The sequence below is a fragment of the Podarcis pityusensis genome (genome assembly GCF_964106645.2).
Source record: "Podarcis pityusensis genome assembly, chromosome: 2".
NCBI classification, from domain to species: Eukaryota; Metazoa; Chordata; class Lepidosauria; order Squamata; family Lacertidae; genus Podarcis; species Podarcis pityusensis.
The window spans coordinates 74,573,047-74,592,521 of record NC_138029.1 but is presented as its reverse complement, the minus strand read 5'-3'; the positions used below and the strand labels follow the sequence as shown (position 1 = coordinate 74,592,521).

The 19,475-nt window shown below is 43.4% G+C and overlaps 1 protein-coding gene across 7 annotated transcripts in view; it reads left to right on the top strand.

The window, feature by feature from the left end:
• LOC308472001 (semaphorin-3D-like) overlaps window positions 1-19,475 on the top strand; it is a 50,015-nt gene that overhangs the window by 22,861 nt on the left and 7,679 nt on the right. For 5 of the 7 annotated variants that reach the window (XM_080996416.1, XM_080996412.1, XM_080996415.1 and 2 more), the window contains 13 exons: window positions 1,193-1,407; window positions 3,463-3,654; window positions 6,121-6,281; window positions 6,498-6,560; window positions 7,583-7,702; window positions 9,767-9,869; window positions 11,221-11,349; window positions 12,759-12,904; window positions 13,866-13,980; window positions 14,977-15,046; window positions 15,673-15,817; window positions 16,352-16,574; window positions 18,550-18,638. In XM_080996416.1, the coding sequence (XP_080852542.1) occupies window positions 1,272-1,407; window positions 3,463-3,654; window positions 6,121-6,281; window positions 6,498-6,560; window positions 7,583-7,702; window positions 9,767-9,869; window positions 11,221-11,349; window positions 12,759-12,904; window positions 13,866-13,980; window positions 14,977-15,046; window positions 15,673-15,817; window positions 16,352-16,574; window positions 18,550-18,638 (1,692 nt within the window). In that variant the 5' untranslated portion in view covers window positions 1,193-1,271. Of the gene's footprint in view, window positions 1-1,192; window positions 1,408-3,462; window positions 3,655-3,701; window positions 4,061-6,120; window positions 6,282-6,497; window positions 6,561-7,582; window positions 7,703-9,766; window positions 9,870-11,220; window positions 11,350-12,758; window positions 12,905-13,865; window positions 13,981-14,976; window positions 15,047-15,672; window positions 15,818-16,351; window positions 16,575-18,549; window positions 18,639-19,475 lie in introns of those variants that run through there. The other 2 variants (XM_080996417.1, XM_080996418.1) reach the window with 2 other exon arrangements.

Genomic DNA, 19,475 nt, shown 5'->3' with positions numbered 1-19,475 from the left:
AGTGTTTGTAGTACGGAACCTGTGGCCCTCCAGATGTTTTTGGACCACAACTCATCAACCCCAGCCAGTGTGACCAATGGATAGGAGCTAGAGTCCCAACAACATCTAGAGGGCCACAGTCCTGTACCCCTCTCCCAAGTTTATAGAAACATATAGTTGTAAATCTACAGCCTTGTGCATACTTACTTTGAAGTATGTTCCACTGTATTCAGCAGAACTTTAGTGGGTAACTAAATGCAACATGGCAGGCCCATGTGGTTTTTTTTAATCCATTGAATAACTATAAAAGGGGGCAATTTCTTGTGTAGAATGGGCAGGCACTGCTTTTTCCTTTGGCTAGGCTCTGAGAGCAGAAGGGAGTCTGCTTAGAGAAATTCATTCATGGGCAGGCATATCAAAGGGGAAAAGTAGAGCATCCTTTTTCCACCCCTGCTTTAAATCATGCTCACCTCCCACTTTATACATCTCCAGCACAAACCATGTTCAAATGTATGAGTCACATTTAGTTACTGTCACAGTTAGACCCGCGATCGTGAACCTGTGGCTCTCCAGTGACTGAACCTCCCATCATCCCTGAGCATTGGCCATGCTGAATGGGACCAATGGGATTGGACTCCCATCGGCCCCATCCAGAATGGCCAATGCAGGGATGATGGGAGGTGCAGTATTCAATATTATTGAATAGAGAGAGCTGCAGGCTCCCCATCCCTGAGTTAGACCGTTACTCCCAAATAAATATGCATAAGATCAGGTTTCAAGTCTTGGCAAGACAAGTGCATCCTTTTTTAATTATCCACAATCTGACAGGATCCATGTTGCCAGGATAGCAGCTTGCCAAGGCTGAACTGGGACTAAGGAAAAGAAGTGTCACAAAGAGGAAAAACTGCAACTGAAATATTTTGACATTTTATTTAACAGAAGGAAAAGCCTCTGCTTTAAAGCAGAATGCAAAGGGACCCATACTTAAAGTAACTGAGATGGTAGTTTTAACCTAAACATCCTGAGTATTTACACTTCTCATATGCTAGCTACCAATATATTTCTAGATCAGAAACATAGCCAGATCCAGCCCACCCAGAAAGTTTCACGATGGAAGAAAAGGGGAATTGGGACAATGAATGACTGGGCTACATTCACTAGACCTCCTAGCACCTGTGAGTCTAGTAAGGAATCTTTTCCATTTCTCTTTCAGGTGACTCTCTCTGGCAAGAAAATGCATCTATGAGCAAGACGTTATTGCTGACATAGGAATTATTGACTGTGGCGAGGGGATGATCAGCTTGACTTTCTGTAGGTGGTGCTGCTTCACTACCAACGTAGTCCTAGTGGCTTGGGTTGTTTTGCTGACAGTTGAGAACAGTACTCCCTGGAAGCAGTGGGTCCCCCGCCTCCGCCTCTCATATCAAGGTAGGACTTGTCTTGCCAGTCTTTCAAGTTAGTTCCTAGGATGGACACCCTGAGCCATAACTAATCCACACAGGAGGACAAAGACAAGGCAGATGCAGGCTGTGTATCTGACCTAAGGGTTCCCCCCCACACCTTCCCCTTTGTCACATTCACTAATCCAAAATCCTCGTCCTGTGACCCTCTCTGAAAGTTAAGCCTCTTCTACTACCTCAGGCATCTGAATATATGCAATCCATTCAAGCCACATTAATATAGGATGAACAGTCCATCTGAGACTCTTTGTTCTGCTCTTTTGTACTTTCTAATCTTAAATGACTTGCAGGTGAACTCTCTGGGCCCTTCCAGGTGAGCACAATAGATGCGCAGATGTTAACTTATTCTGCTGGGATCTAGAGGATCCCCCAAAGGCGCACTTTTCTATTGTTTCCCGAGACAGACGGATGCCAACCAATTCAGAGCATCTAGACATTTTTTTCCAATTAGCTTGTGTTGCAGAGATTTTGCTTCTCTCTTTTTTCTTCTTCCTTCAAGTGGCAAACTTGTGTAGATGAGAGTAAGTATGATACTGTCAACACCACAATCTGGTCGGCACATTGAATGCGATAGTTTTGTGTGAAATGCAGTGGCCTCAAACATCACAAAGATACATTGGACAGTGGTAGGGATGGGAGAGGAATTGGTTTGATTTGCATTTTAATGTGAGCCTACCTAATTTGCACTCCTAAAACAATAAAAATGCCAAAACACAACTATTCCTCAAAATTCACACTTCTCTAAATGGTGTGATGCAGTTCTCTAACCAAAACCTGTATCCCAGAAAGGCAATTCTCTCTACAGCACTCAGACTTTTGGTGGTATGCCTTTGTTGAACAGAGAGTGTTTGCACTGGGCTCCACACAACAGTGTTGGCTCTGTTTCCTGAAGCACCTAAAACATCAAGAGCAAAACAATGAGTAGCCCTTCTACCATCTAGAAATGCTCCAATACTTCATATACCGTTAAAAAAGAAGCAGCTCTGGAAATATTGTGTCTATGAAGTCCTTTTTAGGGCTGATAAGACTAGTGAAATTTTGCTTGTTTTTTCTTTTGCAGCAATTTTCTAGTAGCACCTTTAAGACCAACTAAGTTAGTTCTTGGTATGAGCTTTCGTGTGCAAGCACACTTCTTCAGATACCTGAAGAAGTATCTGAAGATACTTCAGGTATCTGAAGAAGTGTGCTTGCACACGAAAGCTCATACCAAGAACTAACTTAGTTGGTCTTAAAGGTGCTACTGGAAGGATTTTTTTTATTTTGACTATGGCAGACCAACACGGCTACCTATCTGTAACAGCAATTTTCTAGACATTGTGTGGTGGCTGCAATCTTTTTTTCCCCTTGACATAAGCCCAGTACTTCTAAGCAGAGCTGTAACATGCAGTAATTCTATATGTGCAAACTTTTCTGGCCTGTGGGAGCAGTGATGGGTGGAAGTGTGCCAGCTTATTTTCTGCTTATCATGACTATTATATTCACTGAAATTCTGTGAGAGGTACATTTTTTTAAAGTGACAACCAACCCCGGCAAAGTGCTGCTTTGGAGGTAATAGTGCTGATAGAAAAAAATTAGATACATCCAATATTCATAACATGTTTTGGACAAAAAAAACTACATGGAGATTAGACTATACAGTCATACCTTGGAAGTAAAATGGAATCCGTTCCGGAAGTCCGTTCGACTTCCAAAATGTTCGGAAACCAAAGCGTTGCTTCTGACTGGCTGCAGGAAGCTCCTGCAGCCAGCGGCGGAGCAAACAGATTGGGTGCCTGGGGCGGCTCGTGCCCTGTGCCTGGGGGCGGGGCCAGCCACCCACTGGGGCACCACGGGGTCTCTGAGTAGTCTGCCTGCCTCCTCCAACTCAGCCGCCCTACAACTGAGGGGGAAGGAATGGGCAGCCTGGGGCAGTGCGGAGCCTACGGGTGCTCAAGCCACTGCCTCACTCCCAGGAGAGACGTGTGGCTTGGGCGCACTGCAGGCTCCACAGTGAGTGCTGCCACCATTTTGTCACCTCCCTCAGTGGGATCACCAGGGGCAGGCTGCACCTACTGCATCTCCCTTGCTACGCCCCTGCCTGCAGCCAATTGGAAGCCATGGAAGCCCCATCAGACATTCGGGTTCCAAAGAACGTTCACAAACCAGAAAACTCACTTCCAGGTTTACAGCGTTCGGGAGCCAAAACGTCCGAGTACCAAGGCGTTCAGGATTCAAGGTAGAACTGTATCTTGTCTTTATTGAGCGTTCATCCTGATTTGTTTGTGGGAAGGATATACAGCAAGGGGCATTCATTCTAATTTGCTTGTGCAGTGTTTATGTATCTTCTCATTAATCATCCCTTCATTCCACACTTTTCAGTACATTTCCACCTCACTCCTAACCACAAAAAGTCATTTAAAATAAATTGAATTTGTTGTGCTAGGACAACAGATCCTATTTAATTGCACAAGCCTAAATTTCCATTATGCACGCCAATCTCTCCCACAAAATGCGTGCAGTCTGGAGACAACCAAAGGCAGGATCAATAAGAGAAATGCAAGGCAGTCGGGTGGATCTTATTTACAAAGGAAGTACCAGTTAATGGATGCAGTGGAGCTTTGATGCATTACTGCTAATTCTAGGTAGAGTTAATTTCCTTAACTAGAACTCAGAGAGTGGAGATAAACAATAGATTTAAAGAGAGCTGAAAGTGGCTTGACAGATGGAGGTTTTAGGATGGGGTGATAGAAAGCAAACTTAGACAAAAAGAGACCACCAGATTAATGTGGTCTGCAATGGGGCCAAACATTTCCAAAGCACAGAGTTTCAGATATACTGCCAGCAGTGATAACAGGCCACAAAAATTAAACAAATCGATCTGGCTTTCTTTGAAAAGCAAACAGCTGAAAGGCTTTAGCTGGATAGAAATAGAACTTCAAAGTGTGTACTAGGGTCAGACATGCTAGAAAAATGCTTAATATTTGGTCTCAGCTAAAAGGAAGTTCCCAGCTTGCAGAGGACCAAGGGGCAATGAAGACAATGGCAGGAGGTGTGACTCACAGATATCAAACCAAGTTCAAGGATACAAGGAATGACGGGGTTTACATTTGGAAAGTCCTCGGAGGCGCCCTCCACCCTGGGAGTAGAATAGGTGGGAGGGAGAAAGAAACAGATGGGCCGGCCAAAAGGAAATGAGAAAACTCAAGGCAGGGAGTGCAAAGGAAAGATGTGCTTGAGAGAATAAGGCCAAAAACAATAGCCCACCACAGCAGCAAGACGATGGCTTTCCTAGTGTTGTCAATGGGGAGTGTCAGGATTGTGGGGCCCAGTGCAGTGGCAAGAGCACAAGGAGGGGCCGTCCTTTTTCTTTCTCTATTTAAATAGCAGTTATCACAGCTAGAAAAACAGAAGCATTGAATGAAAACATGGTAGGTTTCCTTGTTTTTGTTCCTTGTTTTGGAGCCTTCTTTTGTTTGAGAAAGTATTCTGCACAACTCAAAAGCTTGCTTCCCGAAGTTTTTGTGTAAAATCGGCCCCAATAAGACGATGATGTCACTTTCATTCTCTTTCACACTAACACTGCTCATCCCCATTGAACTGCTGCTAAGAGGATGGCAATGTCTCCTCTCCCACTCCCAGCCAGACTCCACCTTTCTATGGGATGGAAGGGACATATGCCAAAGGGCGATGGGTCTACACTACAGCATCGCACAGTTTCTGTCTCATGGCTCCCTTGCCCAAATGAAAACGGAACGAATGAAAGAGCCAGAAAGAAAGTATACTTAGCAATAAAGGTTCTCAGACATGGTTCTCTGCTCTTAGTCTGGTTACCCTAGTATGTTTTTGCTTTTTTAAAAGTGATGTGGATCAGTTAATTTCCATGTGACATTCAATCTGTCTCCAGCAACAATTGCACATAGAGAGTGCAAAGTCCACACACTGCATCCCTTGATGGGTTACTCATTGTTCCTGTCAGTATTCTACACTAATATTGCACCCACACCACAATATAGGCAGTTGTGTCTCTATATAGGCCTGTGTGGTGTAGTGGTTAAGAGCAGTAGTCTCGTAATCTGGATAACTGGGTTCATGTCTCCACTCCTCCACATGCAGCTGCCTGGTGACCTTGGGCTAGTCTTTCATTAATGCTCCTTGCATTATTATTATGATTATTATTAGTGCTTTTTTTCTTTAAAAAATGTTTAGGTGTACTCACATTTTGACTCAAGAAAATCACCATTTTATAGTTCAAATCGGGGAAAATAAATACAGTAAATGGACAAAAGTACAGTCATACCTTGGTTCTCTAACAGAATACCTTCCAGGAGACCATTTGACTCCTGGAACCATTCAAAAACCAAGGCACGGCTTCTGATTGACTACAGGAGCATCCTGCAGCCAATCAGAAGCCACAGAAGCAGCGCCGGATGTTCAGCTTCCGAAAATCATTCTCAGGAGAGAGTGAGCAGGCATGGCAATTGGGTTTTCCGCAGATTATCTTTTGTTATGATTTATTGCTAAAGAGTGGTTTTTCTGGGGGAAAGTGGCAGGGCAAAGGCAAAACCACACAGACCCATGCCTAGAAAGCACGAGACAAGCAGGAAACCACTTGGACCCACCTGTGCTTTCTAGGCAAGGTACAGGTAGAAGTGTGGATGAGCCCACCATCTTCATATTTCTGTTTGTATGCTCCACCTTACAGACCTCCTGAGATTAAACAGCTCTCAGCTGCTCTTGGACTCTGAGGATGAGCTGGCACTCCAGACACTACTTGTGGACGAAAAGAGGGCATGGCTGATGGCAGGTGCTAAGGACCACATATTTTTGCTCAACCTTGACAGCCCCAACAAAGAGCCGCAGAAGGTCAGAGTGCCAAAGGAGGTTGCTTTGGGGTGGGGTGGGAAGGGAGAAAAGCAGAAAACGGCCATCAGGATTTGGTCCATGTGCTATACAGGGAGTGTGGGGAGAGAAGTGGAAGGGACGTCTCATTAGGTGAGTGAACCTCGTTTCCCATGTGCATATCCCACTTACTGCTGCAAAGGATTCCATCCACATTCTTGGTTGTGTTTTCTCTTCCAGATTTTCTGGCCAGCTCCTAGAGAGCAAATGGAGCACTGCAGACTGGCTGGGAAGAATCCTAAGGTAAAAATGGTGGACTTTTGGCTCCATGGTTTAGGTTGAGGTGCCTCCTGAACGATCTGTGATCACTAACTACAATGCAATCCTATACATGCTTACTCAGAAGTAAGTCCCACTGAACTGATGTTGATGTTGTTATTACCACCATCATTATTTTACAAATTTATAAACTATTTTATAACCTGGGGCCATCAAAGCAGTATACGACACAAAAATAAAATAAAATACTATAAAAACTATAAATCCTAAAACCAAAAAACCATTCTTACATGCTCTAAAGCCATTCATACAAATGTACAATTAATAGTCTATAATTCACTGAGGCTTACTTCCATGTAAGTATAGGATATAGGATTGTAGCTAAGAATGTATAAAGACATTTGTTTAGTAATTTGTGGATGTGCACAGGCAGGAGCAACTTCTCAAATGGTAAGTAGATGAGTAAATCAGGCTATGGCCTCAATCCAGCATCAGTAGCTTGTAGGGCTGGGCAACATATCAATATATCGTCCAAAATCAGTTTGAAGTTCACATCGTGATAATTGTTTCATAATATTTGAGCTGGCAATATATTGCTGAATCACAATGTGTGTAAGGGCTAGGCGATATTTGGTTTTCAGCATTGTGATAACTCACCAGCTAAACATCGCAATAACTCACCAGCAAAACATTGCAAAGTTATCTGCAGCTAAACCTCACAATATCACAATGAGGTGATTGATAATATCACAATTTCTCAGTTTTAGACCCTTAAGTAGTAGCAGCTGCCAGGACACTGTCCTGTTTGCCTCTGCATAGCTCCTTCCTTATTTCAGATATCGTAATATATTGATATATTGCAATATTGGTTTTGAAAACCAGATTTTGAAAACCACCTATCGCCCAGCAAATACCGTTAGATGCAGATCTTGAAAATAGCTTGTAAGTCAGATACTTCCTTTCCTTTCATGGTGGGAATACTGGGTCAAACCAAAAATGTCCAAGTAAAATGCTGCCATCTTTTACATCTTTGACTCCTTTACTAGATGGAATGTGCCAATTTCATCCGCTTTCTCCAGCATTTCAACAGCACTCATGTGTTTGCCTGTGGAACAGGCTCCTACCAGCCCATATGTGCCTTCATATATCTCAGAGCTGGAGTGGAGGTGAGTTGCATCCACAAGGCCAGTATTACAGGTATCCGAATCTAGATGTGGTATAACTCATTCTGCATCCAACTTCTCCCTCTATGCATACTATTGTATATTTAAGAGCAAGGGAATGATTGTCGCATTGACTTCTTGCGTCAGATAAAAAAGCCAGCATTATCTTTTTACCTGTGTTTTGCAATATCACCTGCTTCTCTGAGGAACAGGGAATTTGCTTTCCATAGTAAGGAAGGAAGACAGCTGCCCACTCTTCCAGCCTTTTTCAGAAGATGTCTTGTGCATTTGCTCTTTCTGCAGACAGTACAAAAACATTTTGTAGAGATACCCAGAATGAATAAGTGATGAGGGATTTAGGAGACAATCACTTATTCTCTTCAGGTATTATTAACTTCCACACCAGCATTCTGCCCTCTCTAGTAACTCCATGGCAACCATCCCAGCAGTGGATGAAATCCTGTAATCTGTTCAATTGGGCCAATCCTGCCAATTCCAGTCAGACTTTGGCATAATACCCTAGACACAGGCTTAAGGCCATTCTTGACTCTTTGGATTATGTTGGTCAAAGGCCAAATTCTTTGGATTAGCACAATACGAGTATAAATAATAAGTGGGCACCATATTGCTTGGTATTTTTATACCTGATTTCAAGGTTTCAAACAGCTTCAAATCAATCACCTCATTAATCCTGTTAATTTACGGTGATGGTCTCTCCTAAGGAAATTGATTGTTTAAGATGTGTAAGGCTTATCCCCACTTACCTTTCCTCCATGCTTTCCAGGCCTGGTCCCCACTTTAAAGCTCTGTATCTGAATGTTGTTGTTTCTTTTGCTCTGGAGCTTTCCCTGCAAAAACTCATTCTTTACTGCTGAATCATGAGCAAATGGCAATCCGTGAAAAAACAGTCAAAGGTAGTGTTAAAGGGCAGTGGTGAAATGGGAACTGAAACACATTGGGCAAGAAAGTCCAAAGCACACAAATGCACAATGTACATGGGAGGCTGAGGCCTTTTTGGTGATGTAAAGTACAGTATAAAAAAGAGATAGGAACTTCAGATCATCTAACAAGTTAACCTTCTGCTTTTCTAGACTCAGCCCTCTGAATGCCAGTTGCTGGGAATCACAATTTGGGAGAGTCCTCTTTCAAACTTCATATACAGTAGTACCTCGGGTTACATACGCTTCAGGTTACATACGCTTCAGGTTACAGACTCTGCTAACCCAAAAATAGTACCTTGGGTTAAGAACCTTGCTTCAGGATGAGAACAGAAATCATGCTCCGACAGCGCGGCAGCAGCAGGAGGCCCCATTAGCTAAAGTGGTGCTTCAGGTTAAGAACAGTTTTAGGTTAAGAACGGACCTCTGGAACAAATTAAGTACCTAACCCGAGGTACCACTGTAAGTGTCTTGTTGGCCACTGTGAGAACAAGATGCTGGACTAGATGGACTTTTCTTATTCACTTCAAAGTAAAGAGAAGCAAAAGAAATAACTCTCCTGGCCTGCATCATTAGAGTTCCAACTGTATGATAAATTTTTCAAGTATGTTCAGTAAAGAGCAGCTCCATAGCACTGAAAAAACAACCAATCTGGAACTTCTGTGAGGTTGCCACTCTGTGGAAAAGCTTCACAGCACGCCTAAACCACTTTTACAACATTAGCACCAAAGGCAAGGTAGGTAGTGCTGACTATTTGAGTCATAGTGGTGGAGAAGACCAAAAATAATTTAGTCTAACCCCATGCCACATGCCACCCATCCATTTGGGATGGACCAGAACCATCCACACAGTCCACACTGCAATGGGTATCACTTTCAGGTGACAAGTGCACCACAGTAGGATACTCCTGTGGCAAATAGTTTGGGTGAGAGCAAAGAGAGTGGAAAGGGGTGATGACGGTGGTTAAAATAACAGCCTGCACCTTAAAACTCTCTAGTTCAGGAGGTTCCCTGAAGAGCAGCCAGGACTGTTGAGCCAATTTCTTTGAAGTGTAAAACAATCTCTGCTGTGAGCATGATTGCTCTGTTTACAGTGATGCTTATGAAATCTTTTCCATGGTCCTCTGCAGGAACCAGTGGTGCCAGCTATGCAGCTGGTGACGTCTTCCATAGACTCTGGAAGAGGCAAGTGTCCATACAGCCCCCATGAGCCTTTCACAGGGCTGCTCATAGGTAAGAGGGACTGTGAACAGAAAGCAGGCACAAAACCTAGACAAGGGCTTCTTGTATCCAATAGCATCCCTCGACTGACAGAATGCTATTTGATTCAGCAGAGGCTTCTAGGACCCAAAGTCAGGAGGAAGAAGCATCCATTTTTCCAGATCTTCCTTTATCCTGCAGGCCACCGACCACACTGTTCCAAAAGGTCCCCCAAACTTCTTCGTATTTTGAGGTGGGGGAGAGGGAAGAGGGAATAAGCAAAAATGACCTCCCTCCCCTTTTCACTAATGTAGGCCTTCTCTGGATCGATCAGAGCACAAGTGGATCCAAGCCAATATATGCTAGGATCATTTAAGACAAATGCAATATATATTAACAGGTTTTGTTCTAGCAGTGGCTTTTGCAATCTTTGTCTCTGTGTGCATCCTTTCTTCAGTGGCAGAAATGGGGAACCTCAAGCACAGGGAGCACACGTGGCCCTCTTCTCTGTCCGGCCCTTGGAACTCTCCCCAGGCCACACCCCCTCCCAAGTCACACCCCTCAGCAATATTTTGCCATCCTCCTTGGGTGTTTCTGTCTGGCTGGAATGTGCCCCTGAACTTCCTGCTTGTCTACGTGGATGATAGAGATGGATGTGCGATTATGAAGAAACTAGCCCTGTTCAAAAGACTAAAATGCACATTCATTGCTCTGCTGACTTTACTCCTGCCCTGCCCACCACTGACATGTGTCCCCCTCCCCGAAGGGCGCCCAGAAGGGAATGTGGTCCTCATGCGGATAAAGGTTCCCCACTCTCTGATCCATGGTCAAGGCCAGCACTTCCATGGGTTGAGACAAAAAAAAATTGTTTCAGGCAGCAGATCCACCCGCCCCACCACTGGAAGCCCTGCCACAGCTTCCCCCATGCCACCACTGCTGCTGCCACAACGTCCTTGCCCTAACATGGCACCCTCACCACCACTGTAGCATTGTGGCAAGGGTGCAATTGGGGTGGCGGCGCAGGCAGCAGTGCAGGCACTGTGGCAAGGGCAGGGAAGAGGTCCAAATCTGTTGGGAGCAGTGTTGGCAGAGCATCAGCAGGGCATTTTGCCTACAGCAGCAAAACGTTCTTGGACACCCCTGTCTCTGATATATTAATCCTCTTTCCCATTAATGCATCTCCATACTGAGTGAGGACTTTTCTATTTGTTCAACACTTAGGAGGCGTCAGAGAGCAATCATACATAAATTGTTAGCCCAATATTATTTGTCGTACTTAAAATGTGCAGAGTGTAGGCATGAAGCGAAATAAACTTCCTTAGAGATCTGGAATGTAGCTTTTCTGCCAATATATATATATATATTTCTTTTTTGGATTTGACAGATGGGGAGTTTTATTCAGGCACTTCTGTTGACTTCATGGGCAGCAGTGCTGCTTTTTTCCGTACACAGCTTGACAGGGTTGACCAGAACTACATTCGGACAGAACAGAACCAGGATTACTGGTTAAATGGTAAGTGGGTGATGGCAGAAGCAGCTGCTCAGAATATGATCTCTGTTAGCTAACAAGTCTGCCATTATTGTGCAGTTCTTCACCTACAGAGTGATACAGCAAGGATATGGAACCTAAACCAGCTAATGTGGCTGTGTTGCCATCATGATAACAGAAGGGAGGATAACTCACAACACTTCAACCCCATTGCCTAAAAATATCAAATCAAATTCTTACAGTTCACTCCAAAAAATATTTCCATGTATTACCATGAGATCTCAGGGAGTTATAAACATAATCTTCTTGGCACAGATAATATAAAAAAAGTTGCCATACATTATAGAAAGGGTGGGGGTTAGAATTCCCTTTGGTTGCATGAATCTGGCACGTTAGCTGTTCAGCCAGGGCTACTGTCCATGCCCATTGCATGGTCATTTCCATGCATGCTGCCATGAGGAGGAATATTAAAAGTTCTTTATGTGCAATTGGTGGAGCAGACATGTCCTTTCTTCCAAGCAAAGCAAGTTGAGGGAAAGGTTGTAGGTCTGTTTTGTATATTAAACTCAATCTTTAAACAACAAAATCAAAAATGGATGGACAGATTTACACTGGCACACAAATTAACTCAATAGTTGTTCTGCCTGGAGAGAAATGGGTGGGATCTCTTGGTGACAGTGATACTTCTGGACTGAGATTGACTGAGTAGTGCAAAGAACTGATTGACCAGAGAACAGGAGATGGGTAGACATGTCTCCCTGAGCCACTCTACATTCAGAGGGATTGTGGAGGAATGTGTGCAACATAAAAATGTGGGGCAAGATATCACCAGAAGCCTCCATTCCTATAGCCATGCTACCCTGGAAAGGGGGGCTTCAGCAGCAGGGCAGCAGCCAGGGTAACAACACCTTCCTGCCTCAGGTGGCAAAAAAAGGACAGGTAGCCCACAAATTTCATAACTGGGTTTTCTTTTGTCCTTTTGAAATTTTTTTGCAACCGTAGTTGTCCTCTTTTATTGTTATCTTGATTTTTAAAAATCATTTATTCATACATATACAGTGGTACCTCGAGTTAAGTACTTAATTCGTTCCGGAGGTCCGTACTTAACCTGAAACTGTTCTTAACCTGAAGCACCACTTTAGCTAATGGGGCCTCCTGCTGCTGCTGCACCGCCGGAGCACGATTTCTGTTCTCATCCTGAAGCAAAGTTCTTAACCTGAAGCACTATTTCTGGGTTAGCGGAGTCTGTAACCTGAAGCTTATGTAACCCGAGGTACCACTGTACAGGTATATATATTGTTCTGCCAGCAATTTTTAACTAAATTGTAGCTGTGACTCCTTGATTTCTGCATTGCAGGGGTGACCCTTGGAATCCCTTCCAACTCAAAAATTCTGTGATCCTTTGACTTTTAACTGAATTTCCCTCCTTGCAGAGCCTGTGTTTATTGGTGCCTATGCTATTCCCGACACCTACAACCATGATGATGATAAGGTTTACTTCTTTTTCCGGGAGACTGCAGTGGAAGCTGGACAATGGGAGAGAAGGCGCATCTATACACGGGTGGCACGGGTCTGCAAGGTCAGTGAGGGGAGTCAACTGGACAACCCAGCTGTGATTCAAAGAATCAGCTCAGCCTATAGGAACCATTGCTTGCTGCTTTGAATATTTAGTGTTTGTCAATATGATCATGCTTTTAATAGGCCAGAAAGGGATGAGCTGCTTTTTGTCTGAATGTGAATCCTTCTCAGAGTGACACTGGTACCCAGATGCTGGGTACATAAAATCCTTTTTTCCTCCTCCTGTGATGGGAGTTGGGAACTTCTGGCTTTCTAGATGTTGATGGACTTCAACTCACACAACTCACTCTTGAACTTGGTAACATCTAATTTGTAATTTGTAAGATTGCATATATCTCTCAAATATTGATTTGAGACTGGTACATATATTCTTTGAGTTTGTATTATTTTGTGTTTTAGTACACATTGCTTTGAGATATTTAGTGTGCAATATACTTTCATTGTGCATACAGAGTTTGTGCTTGATGAAGATTCCAACTCGCATCAGCCCTAGCCAGTATAGTCAATGGTCAGGGATGGTGGAATTTGTAGTCTGGAGAGCCAGAGGCTTCCCATCCCTGTTCTGCAGCTTACAATGTGGATAATTTTCCTTCTCCCTGTGTCTTGGAACATGGTACTCATCTGATAAGCGTTCTTTTCATCAGGCAGAACAACCACCTTGAAATCAGAAAGTGTGCATTGAGAACCAGCCTGTGGTTGCAGCCATGTTGCGGTTGCAATCCCATGTTGACTTGGGACTCCATAGGATTTCCTTCTGCATTGAAGTAGGCAGAAAAGTGGGTGTTCCACTTTTGCCAGAAGGACTGGACAATTCTGATCATCCAAAGTTTTAAGACACACCAGTTGTGTGATTATGATAGGGTTGATTCCAGTCAAAGCAGTAGCTTGGGACAGGGACATAGGCTTTCCATAAATGGATGAGGAGATTATAGTCCTGACTGGCTCCTCTTTGTGGCTGGCAGAATGATGTTGGTGGGAAGCACAGCCTCATCAATCGTTGGAGCACATTCCTAAAAGCCCGGCTGGTTTGCTCCATTCCAGGTCTGCAGGGCACCGAAACACACTTTGATCAGCTGGGTAAGTTTGCTTTGCGTTCTCTCATTCTTTCCTCTGGTAATCAGTGATTACTATTATTGGTGGGAGTGACTTGCATCCTGCAGTACTGGTTCAGCATCGTTTTTCCACGCCTTCCTCTCTGCCCCACCTTGAACCTTGCTTGAGTGAGTGGGTGAATCTGTGGGAAGGAAGTTCCTCCATTTTACTTTCTCAATGGCTGGATGGCCATCATCATATGTATTGGGGTGAGGACATTATTTCTTAATGCACACATGCTTAATTTGAAAGCTCTTTTCCACCAAACCTGCACTTTTCACTCTGAGGTGGGCAGACCAATACTTGTGATTGTACTTGTTTCTGGGGAGGGACTCTTTTCCAATGTGCAGTCCTCTGTGATCAGAAATCAGAAATGGGAAATGTGGCCACTGCTGCAAGAGCACTGAGGGTTCATTAATACACAACAATATTTTACCAGACGACACCCTTTTCTCAACAGCAAAAATAAAGCACACCACAGTCACTACCCAACTCACATCCTTATTATTTAATACAAGACATAGTGCAGTTAATAATTGATGCTTTATTTTCTGATTATTTACCATTTAATAGTTGTGTGTAGGTATGCATGCATTCCCCTTTAAGCAAAATACTTTGGGAAGACACACTAGTTTCTAGTTTATCCAGGGTACAGAATTCAACTTATCTTGGGCTAAGACTCTTGGCACAGAATTTTATTTTTTCTACTGCAGAGGATACACCATTCTGGTCATAACTAATACAGCAGGATTTGATGTGTTCTGCCCACCAGTTCCCCCCGACTCTGTCTTAACAGCTGCTGAAGTACCTGCTTAGGTGGTGTTAGGGTTTTTGGAGCTGAAGCTGCAATTGCCATAAGGGTGGAGACATTGTTATGATTAGAGCTCTCCCTTGTGTTCAGTCTTCAAGACAGTTCTAGCAGCCATCCACAGACCTCCTCATCTCATCTCATGTGTTTCCCACCCCAATGTTTCTTTCCAGAGGATGTATTCCTCCTTCACACCCGTAATGCACAGAACCCTCTCGTTTATGGCCTCTTCACAGTGTCAAGGTGAGTGTTAAGATGAACAACCCACATCAGGAAATTGACTCATTGTTTGTGCAAGCACCAGGTTTACTTCAGCATTGACAAAGGCTAGCACATCATTTAAACACAGTGCTTGTGCACAGATACCTTATGCAATGAGTTTCCTTGGCTCTGAATTGGAGGCATGAAAAAGCACTACCAGACAATCACTCTCCCCAAGTCCAAATACTTGCAAAATGTAGTGCACCTTGTTCTAAGTCACTCATAAACATGGGGGAGGTGGGATGGGGTTTTGTGCAGTATTCCATTACGAAACACAATACTCCACAAAGCAAAGATCAACATGGAGGACAGTTAGTGAGAACAAAGTGCTTCTCTGAATCAGTGCTGGAATGCAGGAAGTGTTAAAAGAACATCATTTGAAGGGAAACTAATTCTTTAAAGATAGACCTTTCTGTGATGATTTAATGCAGAGGTAGGGAACCTGAGGTCCTCCAAATCCTTGAATAAAGTGCCTATTTTCTAAGGTAGAAACCTTTCAACGTAACAGTTTTTCAGGTGCTCACAATGCACGTACCATGTAGCCACAGCATCAGTAGAGTATGATTCTAGGATTTGCCAGTTACTCCCCCCCCCCTCTTCTTTCCCAGTGGCATTTTTAGTGGCTCTGCTGTGTGCGTTTACTCTTTGGTAGCCATTCGGGCTGCTTTCAATGGACCCTTTGCACATAAGGAAGGCTTGGACTATCAGTGGGTGGAATTCAAGGGACGGATCCCCTACCCCCGCCCTGGAACGGTACGTCCTTAAAACACAAAAGTTTCAGCCGGGGATGGGGAGTTCAGAATCTGATTCAGTTTGCATTTAAAGGTGAGCCTAACTAACTTGCACTTTCTGGAGCAATAAAACCAAACCAAACAGCCTTCCTTCAGCGCTTGCAGTTTTCCACATTTTGCAATGCACATACTGGAGTAAAGTGTGCTTAGAATTCCTATAGTAGTGAAAATGACCTACACAAATGCATTGTTAGTTAGGGAAAGTTGCTTTGCAAAAAGGTGTATAGTGGGCAAAATTGCATAGGAACGTTAGTATAAATTTGTACTAAAATGCTGATGAATTGTCATGAAGACTTTTTTTTGCCAGCCCATAAATAGGGAGGTTGGAAAGAACTAGGAGACAGCCACATATTGGTAGGTTATTTTGCTTTCCATTGCTCCATTGCTTTCGTTATTTTGCTGCTACAGAACAAGAAGGCTACTTATTGTGGAACTTGAATCCTGTACTGTCTTGTACCCTTTCCCTCTTTTTATGTCCTCATTATTTCTCTGCCAGTGTCCCAGCGAAACATATGACCCACTCCTCCAGTCAACAAAGGATTTCCCTGATGAAGTGATTGGCTTCATGCGCACCCACCATCTGATGTGGGACCCCGTCTATCCACTCCATTGGAAGCCTGTTCTGATGAGAGCCAATGTAGTCTTCCAGATCAAGCAGATGCTGGTGGACAGAGTGGAGACAGAGGCTGGACCTGTTGATGTCCTCTTCCTTGGAACAGGTAGAGGGTGCTAGCTAAAGATGTCCGCCTCTCTTTGTGACACACTACATCACAATGGTCTTTTTTCCATGGGCCCTTTGTGTCCTTTCCAGCTCAGCAGGCAAAGGAAGGTGAGGGATGGTAGTGCCCAAACGTCATGATGTCAAGATGAAGGAAGAGAGATTGTCGCAGTAATTTAGGAGTTTGCCCAGTCAAAATGCTGTAAGATCTGACAACTTTATATTTTGAAACGGTCCCTGATGTTATTCTGGAAAGCTTTTAACAAAGAACTGCCTGTCCCTAAGAATCTCACCTCAGTAGGTACTGCATTAGATCAGATAGGAGCTCCAGAGGTAAGGATTTGAGGTACCAGGCTAAAGAGGTTCAAGGTTGTGATCCTAAACATACTTGTTGGAAGTATAGCCATCAAATTTGATAGATTGACTTCAGAGCAAAGAAGAGTTTTAGAATGGCCTAACAAGAAACTGAAAGTGAGAGTTTTTGCTAATTGTTATATTACAATTATATGTCCGGTTGAGACTTAGGGTGCAATTAGATATGGTGGTGGCATGATTCAACCCAAATCATGCAAAATGTCTACAAAGCAGCAGGGCTTGGAGAGGGGAATTTTTAAATGGATACTACAGCATGGGAGTGTGGTGATAGAAGCCACGTCTTTCCACTGCCTGTGTTTGTGGCCTTGAAGCTCTTTCCCTCACCATTTTTCTCCCTATGAGGGTTGCTTCCTATTGCAGATCCCCACTAGGAGAAACACAGCTAGAGAGAAGCAAATGTAGGAAGCAGGTTATGGATGAGGAGGAAGACCCATTTCACCCCTCCCCACCCACGTCATGCTGATCTCTTTCTGCTCTTTAAGGGGAAAGAGCAGTGTGCCAGTACTGGATGTCACCAGCCCATGAGTGGGCATTCTTTGTACACTGCCATTCTATTTATTACAAAGCCTTGTTGCAGTTTTTGTCAATGTTTTTGTTTATTAACATGAGTATAATCTGAAATAAGAAGTGACCCTTCTGATTGCTAATTGAAGCATAATTTTCCTACTAGCAGTGCTTTCTTATAGTGGGGAAAAAGGTGCCGGTACTGTGTACCCTTGAGTATCCCCAGAAAAAAAGCACTGCCTACCAGTAAAAATATGATTCTCTACAAAGTATTGAAAGATACACATTTTAAACAAATATAAAAATGTAAAGTAGGATTCCAGAAACTACAGGCTGTCATTTTGGACAGGGATCACTGAAAACATCAGCTTGGTACATTGCAGCTATCAAAACAATGCTAGAAATTATTAGCAAAGAGATGAAATATAACAAAGAAAATATCATAATAGCTCTATATAAATATGCTTGACGAGTCCACATCTTGAGCACAGCATGCAACTAATCTGATCGTGATATCCCAAGAAAGACTTATCACAGCCAAAAAATTGTATGGAAATAACACATTATTATTGCTATGGAATACCTTCCATATGAAAATCTTCCATACAAAAGAGTATGGAAGAAAGTTGTGGGATATCGTCAGTGTTCAGCAGTGTTGTGCATTGAACAACTATTATTATTTATTAATCACGTTATCACATATTCCCAAAGCATCTAATTCAGTATTGTTTACACTGATTGACAGCAGCTCTCCAGGGCTTCAGGCAAAGGACATTCCAAGCCTTGCCAGGAGATGCCAGGGATTAACAGAATCATGGAATTGTAGCATTAGAAGCTGGGACCTTCTGCATGCAAAGCTGTGTAGCACTCACGGTCTTCTGAAGCCTCTGCTGCATGCTGAGAGTAATGCAGGAACAATGGGTGCCTCGTTTCTAACATCCTGTTCTTCATACCTTGGAGTATCCAAAACTGGCATCTTTCAGAGATAGTTTACTGGACTCAAATAAACTGCTTTGACTAACTTTGACCTAACCAATTCCGTGCAGCAAGAACTGGTGCAGTTACCCCGTGATATGTCCTTACATCTTATTCTGCAGATGATGGCAAAGTACTAAAAGTGGGGATTGCTGGCATAGGAGGCCAAGACCCTCAGGAAATTAGCTTGGAAGAGATCAGTGTTTCAAAGGTACTGTGGAAATCTCATTGATCCTTAAAAGCCTTTTTGTTTATGGATCCACCAAGAAAGTGTCATGTTGCCAGACGTAACTTATGATGAATTTTTGCTGATTGAAAATAGAGACTTTGTCTATTGTGGGGATGGTGGTTGCATCAATCAACATTCAGGATGTTGTGCTTTCCTTTTCTAATTGGAATCTTGGTGCAGAGCACCTTTTACCATCCTGGTGCCTTCAAGGTATATTTGGATTCCTTTGTCCATCAGTCCCAGACAGCACAGCTTATTGAGATGAAACTGCTTTGGCTCACCTTCAGCACATCTGGCTGGGGCTGATGAGAGTTGTATTTCAAAATATCTGGAAGGCATCAAGCTTGAAAAAGGTCGAAATAACCAACTCCTGGCAGTTTTTCCTGGAAGCCAAGCAAGTTGATTTTTCCCTTCAGTATTGACTTCACTTGACCTTGAATGGATGACTTTGAACTAAAGGTTATGGCCTGCATATATTAAGATGGAATATACATTTTTTAAAAATAATGATCATAAGATACATGACTGCTGATGAAAATGGAAGGCAGAGATCTAGCGTCCCCTCCTTGCAACATATACTACAGAAGTAGCCAACACGATGCCCTCTGGGTTTTGTTGGGCTGCAGGTCCCATAATTTCTGACCGTTAGCTATGCTGACTGGGGTTGATGGGACTTGTGCATTTCCAGGCTCCTTAATCAACTGTCTTAGGGCTTAGCTGTCTCTTGAGAGCCTACAGCAGCTTCTTACTTTTGGCGCATCAACCTAGAATTTTATTTACTCTGCATTTAACTGGAGTGTTAAGGGCACTGGAGAAATG